The sequence below is a fragment of the Maniola hyperantus genome, chromosome Z, assembly GCF_902806685.2.
Source record: "Maniola hyperantus chromosome Z, iAphHyp1.2, whole genome shotgun sequence".
Classification (NCBI taxonomy): domain Eukaryota; kingdom Metazoa; phylum Arthropoda; class Insecta; order Lepidoptera; family Nymphalidae; genus Maniola; species Maniola hyperantus.
In genome coordinates, this window is record NC_048564.1 from 16324826 (window position 1) to 16338969 (window position 14144).

At 38.5% G+C, this 14144-nt stretch overlaps 2 protein-coding genes across 3 annotated transcripts in view; both read left to right on the forward strand.

Annotated features, from left to right (window-relative positions):
• Best2 (bestrophin 2) overlaps positions 1–9780 on the forward strand; it is a 62247-nt gene extending 52467 nt beyond the window's left edge. The window contains exons 9-11 of one of the 2 annotated variants that reach the window (XM_034983374.2): positions 903–1167; positions 2225–2527; positions 2909–9780. In XM_034983374.2, coding sequence (XP_034839265.1) covers positions 903–1167; positions 2225–2527; positions 2909–3150 — 810 coding nt within the window. In that variant the 3' untranslated portion in view covers positions 3151–9780. The remainder of the gene's footprint in view (positions 1–902; positions 1168–2224; positions 2528–2908) is intronic. The other variant, XM_034983375.2, reaches the window with a different exon arrangement.
• Positions 1–14144, forward strand: part of Rrp6 (exosome component Rrp6) — a 260688-nt gene that overhangs the window by 232477 nt on the left and 14067 nt on the right. The window lies entirely within an intron of this gene.

The window sequence follows — 14144 nt, forward strand, 5'->3', positions numbered from 1 at the left end:
AGCGGAGCTGAGAGGAGATGTAAACCAATCTGATTTTTAGAAAATGACGTGATAAATATATAAATGTCATCCATTTTGAATCTGATTGGTCGATTGAACGCATCTCCTCTCCTCTCCACTTAGGTGGATACCGGGCCTAATGCCATAGTAGCTTCATCCGGTTTCATACAGATTTTCGTTTTGCGAGAAAGGGATAGAAGACCCTCCCACTCCAAAATTAAAATGCCTGTAACTTTGTAAATATTTGTTGGTATTTAAAAATTTTTTGCAGCGTACGTCATTATTTTTATCCTAGTTTATAATAAAGTAATAATATTTATCAAATTCAAAAGTAGGAAAATACCCAATTCTCTAATCTTGAACTTTTAACCAACTTACTTTCAATACTTACCAGCCCTTGAATACTGTAGCCTTCCTCTTGAATATGAAAGCATGTGTCTGTATAAACTACAAATCTCTTTGAAACGGTTTACTTACTAAATATTTTTTAATGTGAGGTGATGGTAATTATTGTTTAAACTTTATCTGAGACTAGCTTATGCTCGCGACTTCGTCTGCGTGGACTGCACAAATTTCAAACACCTATTTCATCCCCTTAGGGGTTGCATTTTCAAAAACCCTTTCTTAGCGGATGCCTACGTCATAATAGCTATCTGCATGCCAAATTTCAGCTCGATCCGTCCAGTAGTTTGAGCTGTGCGTTGATAGATCAGTCAGTCACCTTTTCCTTTTATATATTTAGAAGAAGCACACAACGATCTCAGACAGGTTTTGTGTTATCATCATCTCACACATATTATTCATCGTTTCATTACAGTACCTATCCTTACCATTTGTTTTAACCCAAGTAACCCAATAATACTATCACTTTACCGAGTGTTTTTCTTTTAAATTTCTTTCAGGAAAGTGTAGATACACCAATGGTAGAACGACGAAAAAACTGGTTTCAGAGACAGATCTCAAGAATGGGGTCGGTGCGCTCCGCCTCCACCACGTACTCTTCCGGTGGCTTCTTCGGTCGGAACCGGCACAATTCCGTGGTTTACTCCAGCCCTGAAGCCGGCCAACCCATTTCGCCCCCGATTCCTCACCACAAGATGTCACTTTATGAGAGGCTTGTAGGACGAAAGTCTGGAAGAGGCCAACATCGGCAGAATTCGAAGCATAGTGAGTTTCGATATTTCTGTTTTCTGTTTGAAAAGAGTAACCGCTGAGTTTCGTGCTGGTTTTTTCTTGGTAGGAAAGGCATTCCAAACCAGTCGTGCTCGTGATGATTCAAAAGCACTTGTAAAATAAAATTTATATTACATATCAGTACTATAAGGGCGCGCTATATTACGCACTCATCTGATCTGAGTCTGTGAAAATATGTTCCGAAGCACTAAGAAGGTAGAACTATTAATTGTATGGTAGCTTATGACACAATATGACGTAGATATATTTTTTATATGCGTATTTTCACGGATTCCGATCGGATGAGTGCGTGATCGCTATTAAAGCACAGAACTAAAAATATCAATATCAACCCACAGCCGGCTCACTAAGTGAGTACGGGTTTCCTCTAAGGCCAACTCATATAGACCACACTAGCCATAAGTGAGTTTCCTCTAAGAAAGAGGAGGACTTAGGCCAACTCATAGACCATACTAGCCAATGAGATGCTGCAATCGAAATTTTTTTGTCATTTAAGTCTCCATTCCGAATATTCAATAAGAAGCTTCGCTTAAAAAAAGTAGAGAGTGCCTTATACCATGCTATGAGGTCTCACAGTGTGAACGAACGCACAGTGTGGATTCCACCAATCAGATTATTGAAAATTGACTTGACACACGATTGGTGGAGCGTAGTGCACTGTACATCATCATCATGATCAACCCATCGCCGGCTCACTACAGAGCACGGGTCTCCTCTCAAAGCGAGATGGGTTTTGGCCATAGTCTACCACGCTGGCCATGTGCGGATTGGTAGACTTCATACACCTTTGAGAACATTATGGAGAACTCTCAGGCATGCAGGTTTACTCACGATGTTTTCCTTCACCGTAAAAGCAAGTGACATTTGATCATTTAAAACGCACATAACTCCGAAAAGTTAGAAGTGCGTGCCCAGGGTCGAACCCCCGACCTCCGATTAGAGGGCGGACGTCCAAACCACTACCCTATCACAGCTTACTAAACTTCATAATGATTGAGAATAAGATGGTTAAAATTGGTTTTTATTACAGGCCCAAAAAGCAATGGCTCAGTAATACCGGGCCCTCTACGCAATCGACCGCGACTACCCACACCGGGCCCGGATTCCAAAGAAGTAATGGACAGGGAAAACCGGATAGCCATGCAAAACATGCAAAACATGGGGGTGATAATGGCTCACCAAGGGTATCAGAATGAGGTTCCAGTGCTCGGCGCGCTGGTCCTGTCCCCCATTCAAGAGTTGGACAGCGGGTCAGTGAATAACACACTACACGCCGGGCAGCCGGGCACCACTGCGCTGGCGCAAGCCGTCCTATCGCCAGGATTGGCACAAGGTATTTGGCAAATACTTTTGAATGCTTTTATGTACCTATATATATCATGTACCTATATACATAAAGCGTGTTTGATGAATCATATGCGGGGAGCCCCGCACACCCGCACGTCACTCCCGCTCGTCCACACCGGGTTAGTGCGAGGGCTGTGCGGGTGTGCAGTAGTATATGTAGTACCAAATATTACTGCCTCGCCACGAAAGAATCTTCGTTGGTCTCTGCTACTTGACAAACGTTCAAACGATCCTTCGAGTTCACAGACTTTGTATAAAAGTACTCGTAGAGAATAACTGCTTCGTTGGTTTAGTTAGAATGCTCGGACGGACGAAGATGTCCTGAGTTTTTAGAAACAAACGCATTTTTTATTATTTCTTGCTTCAGGTATGTCTTTAATGGGCTCAGTTACGCCCGTCACGTTATCTCCAATGGGGGTGTCCCAGATCACGCTCCTGAGAGGCTCAGCCCCGCCGAGCCCCAGACCCGACCACAGCACGCCACCCGTACCGCAAGCGACCGTCACAGAGATACCATCAGACCGGGAAAGCGAGCATAGTGGTTCAGGAACACCGTCGGAATTCACAAGAAAACCCAAGGGCTCCAAACGAGGCGAAGTCTACGTATAACGCCCGGATTACATGGTTAAAGTTCTCTTTTTAGAGGTTCTCTGAGGTCTATTTGCATAGAACCATACAGTACCAGAAACTCTAAAGGCCGGACCGCACTAGGTAGACTGCGAGTCACGTCGCTTCGCGTCAAAATATTCTCTATGCCATGATGCGTTGTCGCTTTAGTGCGACATGTCATATGTACCATACGAAACGAAATGATTGAAATAATGTTTTGATGTTTTGTGCCGCGATGCGCAGCGCTCCTGTAATGCGGTTCGGCCTTGAAGATATAAGGCTTCCTTGATATGTATGAAAGTAACGCATTCACGCAACGTACCTGTATAGATGCAGAAAGCAGATACTATTGAAATAATGTTAATGATTACAACATCATGGGGTTATTCAAGGGGTGGACCAACAAATTCCTAAAAGGCCGGCAACGCATCGGCGGCTCCTCTGGTGCTGCAAATGTTCATGGGCGGCGGTAATCACTTAACATCAGGTGACCCGCCAGCTCGTTTGCTCGCTATCTCTATTTAAAAAAAATGTAGGATTACATCCCATGGCCCCGTCAACCTCGTCGTTGGCCGAATGATTCGTTGACTTGCTATTGACGTGTTCCCGGGGCGCCTTCTTGAATTGGTCATATGCTCAAATGAACTTGGCCTGCATAGTTAGTTTAGTAAAGTAAGTACCTATTTACAGGCACTGTGTGTACTTCATCATTCATGCGCATCAAGGAACCTCTACCTTCAAGACTTAAGTAGTGCAACGGTGCCTATCAAGGGTGGACCTAAAAACTCATTTCTTATCCGTTGGGCTATTTTTATTTCCTGTACAATTATTACTTAAACAAGCTATGAGTTTGTTAAAGGAAAACTTAAATATTACCTCATGTATAGTCTGTATAAAATGAGTCCTCATGCGCCATTTTAACTCTACGGGTCAACTGTCATGTCAAAAGCATTCACCTTTAAAATAAGGACTAAAATCGTTGTTTTGACATGACATTTGACACATAAAGTTAAAATGGAGAACTCATGTTGTCCGCATTATAACATGGTTACCTACTATTCTTTAAAGTTGTGTTTTACCTTGTTTAGTATTCCAGAGTGGCATATTTCCTCGTTTTACTTTAACTATAGTCCTATTAGGCTGTGCGCATATCTAGCAGGGTTGCGCAAAAGTAAACTTCAGTACTTTTACAAATAGTATGAGGTGTTGAAATGTGGAAATTCGCTGGATGGGCCCCTAACCCCCAGGCCAACTTATTCTTATATATTTCACTGAATGTGTCTGCAAGGTGATATGTAGAGTTAAATGAGATTTTAATTTTTAAAGTAAGGTTGGTATAATTCAAGCGTCATTCTGTACCACCGATTTCAATTTCAATCACACAAAGCTACAATTAGCGCTGGTTGTAGAATTATGGACGAACTTGATCTTTAAAACGAGGCAATTAAGATCCATTTTATTTTGACGTTAAAATGATTCGACGCTCGAATTCTATCAACGGTCGTGAGATGTAAAATCTTATACAAACATTTGGGTTTTCGCAATTTGTAAACTAATACAACAAAGTAAGCTTATGGCATTCAAATTGAGCCCCTAGCAGTACCTACGTATCATCTTCACAGGTTTATATAAAAATCTTTACTTGAAAGTGTCCAGTTTAAGAAATTAGTCAAAATAATGAGTTTGACGCGAGCTACTCACAAATTAGTCATTATTTTGACTAATTTCTTAAACTGGACACTTTCAAGTGAAGATTTTTACATAAACCTGTGAAGATGATATAGGGGCGAAATTTGAATGCCATGTGTTGTTTGAATGTCTATGCAGTTTACAAATTGTGAAAAACCAAATTAAATTTGAATTTCGCGGGCAGACCCATCTCTTGGGCCTTAAGCAATACTGTCTAAATATTATACTTACTTGTTTGTTAGAGAAAACTAGGCACATTTTTTTGGATAAAAAAATATCTTGAGTTTCTTGATACAAACTGGAATGTGTGAGAAACATTAGTGGTGGCCGAGCGCCACGGGAGAACCGCGCTGGTCTCCGGCTGATATCCATAGAGCGCACACAGACTTTGCTCAGACTTAAGTTAAAACGAGACAGATTTATGCGAGAGATATACACCTGTCTCGATTTAACTCTGTCTTGAGTCTAAGCAAGAGTACGCTCTATAGATTTCATCTTGAGACCAAGCGACGCCGCGGGGTACTACTAGTGGTTCGCGAATTCGAAGGGTCATATAAATGATGATTCTCTTAGTGACTGCTTAAAAACCATTAAAATTTCAACGTGTATATTACGTGTTATTAGAATGAATTCTTTCGACTATTAAAACGACTCTTAGTTTATCGAAGAATGTGACATATTATTATTGTAACGTAGGGAAGCGCTATAGAAGCTCGGACGATGGCGACAAAATTAGCGTTTTCCCGCTAAATTTACTCTAGTTATAAACCCTGTCTGCTGAATTGGGTATTTGACTCCAATTTTTTTATTACTTTATTATAAACTAGAACAAAAATAATGACGTAAACTAAAAAACTAATTATATCGATCAAATAACAAAAAAGTAATAAGCATTTAAATATTTCTGATTAGACAGAGAGAGCGATACAGCAGTTTGACGTCACACCTACTAATGCCATAGTAGCTTCGTGCGGTTTCATACAAATTTTCGTTTTGCGAGAAAGGGATAGAAGACCCTCCCACTCCAAAATTAAAATGCCTGTAACTTTGTAAATCTTTGTTGGATTTTAATATTTTTTTCACCGTACGTCATCATTTTAATCCTAGTTTATAATAAAGTAATAATATTTATCAAATTCAAAAGTAGGCAAATACCCAATTAATCCCATACAAAAACAGAGACAGCGCTATAGTAACTTTATTACGCGGATAAGTAAGTGTAAGTAAGAGATATATAGACATACATAATGAGATAGATCAAATTATATCATTTTTTTGGATTCTCTCTTTTCATGTTTAGTAAACCTACAATGTTCGACGAAAAGAAATACTGTAACTACTAGTTTTAAATAGTCTGAATAAGATTTTTTAGATACTTAATATATTTTTAGATAATTAATTTAAATGAATTTACAAGTATTAAGATAAGAGTGCTCACTCGTTTTTACACAATCTTACATAGTAAATTGTACGTACAAAATTTCTCAGATTTAAACTTACTGTTTTCTTTTTCTACTGGGAGCATTGTGAGAAGGACAACACTATTACTTTGTGTTTGTTTATTTCAGGGATTGTGTACAACTGTTACAGCACTGGTGTGTCTCCATTTGAACGGAATATGTCCAATTATACTGTTTTGTTTAATAGATAAATAATTAATAACTAGCTGATGCCCGCGACTTCGTACGCGTGGATTTAGGTTTTTAAAAATCCTGTGTTAACTGTTAAATTTTCCGGGATAAAAAGTAGCCTATGTCCTTCCCCGGGTTGCAAGCTACCTCTGTACCAAATTTCGTCAAAATTGGTTGAACGGTTGAGCCGTGAAAAGCTAGCAGACAGACAGACATACTTTCGCATTTATAATATTAGTTTGGATTATATTAGTCTTCCAACCAAGGTATTAATGTAAAAATTATTAAATAACACTTCGACGGACTCCTTGATCATTGGGTTTAGGAATATATTAAAGTGAGCCTGTTCTCTAAAATATATAGCCTTTTTAACCGACTTCAAAAAAAGGAGGAGGTTCTCAATTCGTCGGAATCTTTTTTTTTTTAATGTATGTTACCTGATTACTCGAAGACGCCTGGACCGATTTTGAAAATTCTTTTTTTGTTTGAAAGGGTATACTTCAAAGTTGGTCCCATTTAAATTTGGTTAAGATCTGATGAACATCTTCGAAGATAGATAATGGAACTCCTCAACGGATAAGAGTAAATTGCTGTCGAATATCGAAGTCGGTTTTTATTTTTTTGTAAAAAAAAATTATACGCTTTTATTTTCACGCTGATAATCGAACATATTTGATACTTTACACACTTTTCATTCCTCTAAGCACCGTAGTTTGATCTGTGATTTACTGACAAGAATACTGTGTATAAAAGCAACCAATAAAGCTTCATTTAATTAATTAATGTGACGTTACGGCATGACAAAGACCAAAGCCTGAATGATATCATAATCCATACTTCCATACTAATATTATCGAAGTCGCGGGCATCTAGTTTAAATATAGTTAAAATATCGACAGACTATTGCACCGATATTACGATTGTCATAAAATAGACTGCCGCATGCTGCTTAAAGCCGCAAAATTTAAGTTTCTACTATTGTTGCAACTTGCATGCCGCATTGTTGCACGTTGTTGTTCCTATAAGAGGGCTGGTAATCTCGCGAAGTAAACTTTGATTCGTCTAATAAGCGATAAGGACTTAATGGCAAGCGAATCTAGGTAAAGGGTTACTGTACACAAAAGTATCAATAAGTTGTATCAAATATGGCGAGAAAAGCAACATTTTTGAGAATACCATGACGGGGTCATTTAAATAGAGGTTACAATAAGGTTGGATGTATTGTGTCTGGATAGAGCAGGGTACAAATATTGCAGTATTAATGCACGCTAGACCGTGCCGCGCCTGTGCCCTGTTCAGGCGCAAATGTATAGACAGTTGCCCGGCCATGTCTTTATTCGTACGTGGCGTAAAATAAATCATGCCTAAAGGTAATCGACTTGTGCAGCAGGAGTTGCGGACTTGGACACCAGTTGTTTTTGCCGTCACTCTGCCCTCGATGCATATAGATAGGCCCATAAAATCATTTACATTACTTGAGACGGGTTCGCTCAATATTCAAGCTCATTTTTATCGAGGCATTTAGTATAGAATAGCCCTATCTATATACATCAATGTTCGCAGCACTGATACAATGGGTGCGATCTCCTTTATTTAGAATATTTGCGACTTCCGTGTACTGAAATCCGTCCAAGAGTGGTGCCTAAATTGTGATTATGGTACGTAGGTACTTTGCGCGTCAACTACAGTTCCCGCAGCATGCTGCAGTGTCGCATGTTGTCGCCCTGGTGACGTGAACAATTAACAAATTCACTCATGGTACTTAGGTACTTATTTTGCGCGTCAACTACAGTTCCCGCAGCATGCTGCAGTGTCGCATGTTGTCGCTCTGGTGACGTGAACAGCATTAACAAATTCACTCATGGTACGTAGGTACTTATTTTGCGCGTCAACTACAGTTCCCGCAGCATGCTGCAGTGTCGCATGTTGTCGCCCTGGTGACGTGAACAATTAACAAATTCACTCATGGTACGTAGGTACTTATTTTGCGCGTCAACTACAGTTCCCGCAGCATGCTGCAGTGTCGCATGTTGTCGCCCTGGTGACGTGAACAATTAACAAATTCACTCATGGTACGTAGGTACTTATTTTGCGCGTCAACTACAGTTCCCGCAGCATGCTGCAGTGTCGCATGTTGTCGCCCTGGTGACGTGAACAATTAACAAATTCACTCATGGTACGTAGGTACTTATTTTGCGCGTCAACTACAGTTCCCGCAGCATGCTGCAGTATCGCATGTTGTCGCCCTGGTGACGTGAACAATTAACAAATTCACTCATGGTACGTAGGTACTTATTTTGCGCGTCAACTACAGTTCCCGCAGCATGCTGCAGTGTCGCATGTTGTCGCCCTGGTGACGTGAACAATTAACAAATTCACTCATGGTACGTAGGTACTTATTTTGCGCGTCAACTACAGTTCCGGCAGCATGCTGCAGTGTCGCATGTTGTCGCTCTGGTGACGTGAACAATTAACAAATTCACTCAAAAGACGTTGGCCACTTGTTTGTTTTGGATATTTTTAAATGAGTATACTTATACCGATTGGGGGATCAGCTGGTATAGTTTTTAGGGTTCCGTACCTCAAAAGGAAAAACGGAACCCTTATAGGATCACTTTGTTGTCTGTCTGTCTGTCTGTCTGTCCGTCTGTCTGTCAAGAAACCTACAGGGTACTTCCCGTTGACCTAGAATCATGAACTTTGGTAGGTAGGTGGGTCTTATAGCTGGTATTAGGGCAAAAATCTGAAAACCGTGAATTTGTGGTTACATTACACAAAAAAAAATTAAATTCTGGTCATAAACTAATTATTAGTATTCTTAATTTTCTTAGTAAGATAACTATATCAAGTGGGGTATCATATTATGAAAGGTCTTCAACTGTGCATTGTAAAACAGATTTTTATTTATTTTTATGCATCATAGTTTTTGAATTATCGTGCAAAATGTCGAAAAAATAAGACTGCAGTACGGAACCCTCATTGCGCGAGCCTGACTCGCACTTGGCCGGTTTTTTTTATGTCCTGATTATGTCAAACTAATTTTATTAGCTAGCTACCTAGTCCATTACCATGTTGAGACTTGGATGGTTAACTTACGAGCTAGAGACCCGTGACACGCGGACAAACGGACAGACAGGCAGCAGAGTGACATTAAATATTTGTTAATGTACCTACCTAAATGTTATTTAAGTATACTAAACCCCCTTTTGTTTACGTTGCTAATTAGTATTTGGCGCGCAGAGTAGGTAACTGGTAAGGCAGAGGCGTCTTTACCTATGGTGCAGGGTGTGCGGCGCACACGGGCGCCGGCTCTAATGCGACACCTCCAAAGATGCGTCGATGCCGGCGCTCTCAAAGACCCTGCGCTCGTGTTCTGGCCGACGCCGTCATTATTTCAAATCATCATTTAAAATTGCACCATTTGCATCCGAATTTCCGTTTGAAAATATAACTGTTAGTATTCCATTTTGACCCTGCTCCTACTAGACTAGAGGGCGCCAGGGTACTGGTTGCACACGGGCGCCACAAGGGCTAGAGACTCCTCTGTGGTAAGGCCTAGTATCATAACTTTATGGGTAAGGCATATATTTTTAGGTAAGTAGGTATATTATTTCCGACAAATTATTATTATCCATGTACAGTGTTGTGAATTTTGACTGAAGGATTAAAGATTTTTATTAAGTAGGTACTAAGTGAATTAAGTATATTAAATGTTATCGTTAGTCGAATTGTATGTGTTGTCTCATCAGTAGGATTTAATTCGCGCACAAACAGGGATTGAATTAAATACTGTTATAATATTATTGTAAATGTTTTTTTTTTCATATAGGTACTGATCTGAACAGACAGATTCTTATTAAATTTTTGTGTAAATACAATGTATTTTATTTGATTTTCCGAATTCACAAAACTTAACCAAATATTAAGTAAGTATACACACGGAAAAATTATTAGCTTACCAGTGCATACAACGAAGCAATGTGTGCTAAACTCGTTTACGTATGATTTGTAGCTATAATCTCTTTTTAACGCATTGTCGATCTCTATTCACTACCTATACCTACCTAGTTACTTGCAATAATTACAAATTACATATTTCAATGATTTCCCTACCTTAGGCCTAGTATAAGTCCCGCAAGTTGCTGTTGCGCTGGAACCATGTCTCATTAACATCGAAATAAATAAATAATAAATAAAATAAAATCATTTTATTGCAGGTCAGGGGACCCTGATACCCTATACTGATGACAAATGATGTCAACCGAAATAAAAATAGACCTCAGAAATTACAACCTCGAACTTAATAGATTAATAATACTAAATTTAAAGTAAGTAGGTATAAGTTTATTAATTACTAGCTGACCCGCCCCGGCTTCGCTCGGGTGGAATTTAGAAAATCGAGGTGGGGGTTGAATTTCCGAAAATCCTGAAATACATAGGTATTTCTTCATTTGTTGCCGAATTACTCATAGATCTAAACTCCCCTCCCGCACGCGCACCCCCGCCTTGGTTACGCCCACTTCGCAACGGGCCGTGCAGCAGAAATCGTAATATTTTAATTTCGCCATAACTTCAAAACCAAACGTCCAATTTTAATCATTCAAAGACCAAATATTATCTCCATAAACTGTTCTTAGTGATGAAATCATTTATTTTGATAAGGATTAATAGCATGAGTAAAATAAACGCGTTTAAATGTAGTCCAAAAAAATTCAAGATTTTTAAATAAAAAAATGGTTGCTGTGCCTCACTCGACATAGATGGGTATAGTGTGTCGCGGACTTTTTTGTAGATATTTATAAGATCTACAATTAATTAGAACATTTTATGGTTCTATCTTTTATAGTTTAGGCAGCGTACGCAAAATAAGTAACTTTTCTGGTTGATTTTTTACACCTTGTGTCCGAAAAACCCAAATATCTTACGGAACCCTATTTTTTTCCAAAATAAAATATAGCCTATGTTACTCGTGGATAATGTAGCTTTCGAATGGTGAAAGAATTTTTAAAATCGGTCCAGTAGTTTTTGAGCCTATTCAGTACAATCAAACAAACAAACAAACAAACAAACAAACAAACAAACAAACAAAGTTTTCCTCTTTATAATATTAGTGTAGACAACGGGCCGTGCAGCAGAAATCGTAATATTTTAATTTCGCCATAACTTCAAAACCAAACGTCCAATTTTAATCATTCAAAGACCAAATATTATCTCCATAAACTGTTCTTAGTGATTAAATCATTTATTTTGATAAGGATTAATAGCATGAGTAAAATAAACGCGTTTAAATGTAGTCCAAAAAAAATTCAAGATTTTTAAATAAAAAAATGGTTGCTGTGCCTCACTCGACATAGATGGGTATAGTGTGTCGCGGACTTTTTTGTAGATATTTATAAGATCTACAATTAATTAGAACATTTTGTGGTTCTATCTTTTATAGTTTAGGCAGCGTACGCAAAATAAGTAACTTTTCTGGTTGATTTTTTACACCTTGTGTCCGAAAAACCCAAATATCTTACGGAACCCTATTTTTTTCCAAAATAAAATATAGCCTATGTTACTCGTGGATAATGTAGCTTTCGAATGGTGAAAGAATTTTTAAAATCGGTCCAGTAGTTTTTGAGCCTATTCAGTACAAACAAACAAACAAACAAACAAACAAACAAACAAACAAACAAACAAACAAACAAAGTTTTCCTCTTTATAATATTAGTGTAGAAGTATTAGTAACTACTATAATCTGTGCTGAGAAGCTGTGGTAGCCTAGTGGTTAGGACGTCCGCCTTCCAAACAGAGGTCGGGGGTTCGATCCCGGGCACGCACCTCTAACTTTTCGGTGTTATGTGCGTTTTTAAGTACCTACTTAAAATGTCACTTGCTTTAACGGTGAAGGAAAACATCGTGAGGAAACCTGCATGCCTGAGAGTTCTCCATAATGTTCTCAAAGGTGTGTGAAGTCTGCCAATCCGCACTTGGCCAGCGTGGTAGACTAGGTATGGCCAAAACCCTTCTCACTCTGAGAGGAGACCCGTGCTCTATAGTGAGCCGGCAATGGGTTGATCATGATGATGATGAACTACTAATATTTACTTACATCACTCAAGGACCTTGAAACGAGTACAATTTAACTCTTCAATTCATCCAAGCTTCACTCACGGGCTATTTTGACTTTTTGAGTCAAATTTCATGTCAAAAGTAGGAATTCCTTATTTAAAAGGTGAACCCAAAGAATTTGCAAGTACTACTTGTAGGTATTCCTATGTCGATGGGTGAACCATACTTTTGACATGACAGTTAGCCCATAAAAAATGACGTGTGAGGGGTCATTTTGTACGGCCTATACAAATAATTATCAGGAAATATTTGACACGTTTCTAAAGTCACCCGTAACTGTGATCATGGTAGTAGTTTGATTCAAAACTATCAACTTGAAGCCTCAATAGCTCAACCGGTAAAGGAGTGGACTGAAAACCGAAAGGTCGACGGTTCGAACCCCGCCCGTTGCACTATATGTCGTACCTACTCCTAGCACAAGCCTGACGCTTACATGAATAAAAAAATCATTCTATTCTATTCTATTGTTAGTTGGAGAGGAAAGGGGAATATTAGTCATTTAACATGGCTAATATTCATTAAAAAAAAAAAAAAATTACACACAGACGCTTAGCTAGCTAGCTAGCTAGCGCTAGCTTCTATTAATAGTTTATTTGTTAACCATTTATAATAAAATATTCTTTCCATATCAATAAATATGCAATAACATACTTCTCTTGGAAAGACAGGTGCCTAATAAATTAAAATGTTTAAACTATCAACACTGATGATGATGAAGCAATATTGTCTGTGGTTGTCACACTGTCATGTCAATCAAATATGTCAAATATGTCAACAGGAAAGGGACGCATTGAACATTCTTCTCTTTCGGCTCGCGTTACTGGCCTTAGTAGGCTTTCTAGGTGTTCTACGTAGTATAAAACGTAGGTACATACAAATTCTTTGGTCGCATCTCGTTGCACGGCAGCGGCATACAGCCCACAGAGTACATTGAATATACGGGTATAGAGTCATCAGTCCCTATTTTTTGGTAACGCCATCTATTGAGCTGAGTTGCAACTACAGGATCTGCTATATATACTAACCCTATAGGTACAGTACCTATATACGCTACCTAGATAGGTACCTATATATAGGTTTTAAATTTTCTTTCATTTCTATTTTTCTATGGTTAATTTCAATAAAACACATAAATAAGGTAATAATCTTTTATTTATTTTTATAACTGGGCACACACTTTTTTTCTGTTATTACAGCAAATCGTAGTCCGAGAAACGTAGTCGGGGTTATATTAGTTAGGTACTTATAGAGCTCTTCTTTTTTCTTGTTTTATGGCTTATTCCATCACATCCAGATCAGCACAATGCACTGTAAATCCATACTTTGCAGTTTCGAATAGCTAAAGAGGTACAAAGAAATAAAGAAAGTTGCTCGGTAGAGTTGTCAGAGTTCAAAATAAAGCACAAGTCACTTCACTATAACAGAATCAACAAAATCCAACTAACAAAGTCAAGTCGTTGGAAAATATCACATAAACACCTTGATATAATGGAAAACCTCGGAAAAAAGTGGTTGAAAATAAATAATTTTAAATAAATAATTTTTAATAGACACAGACCA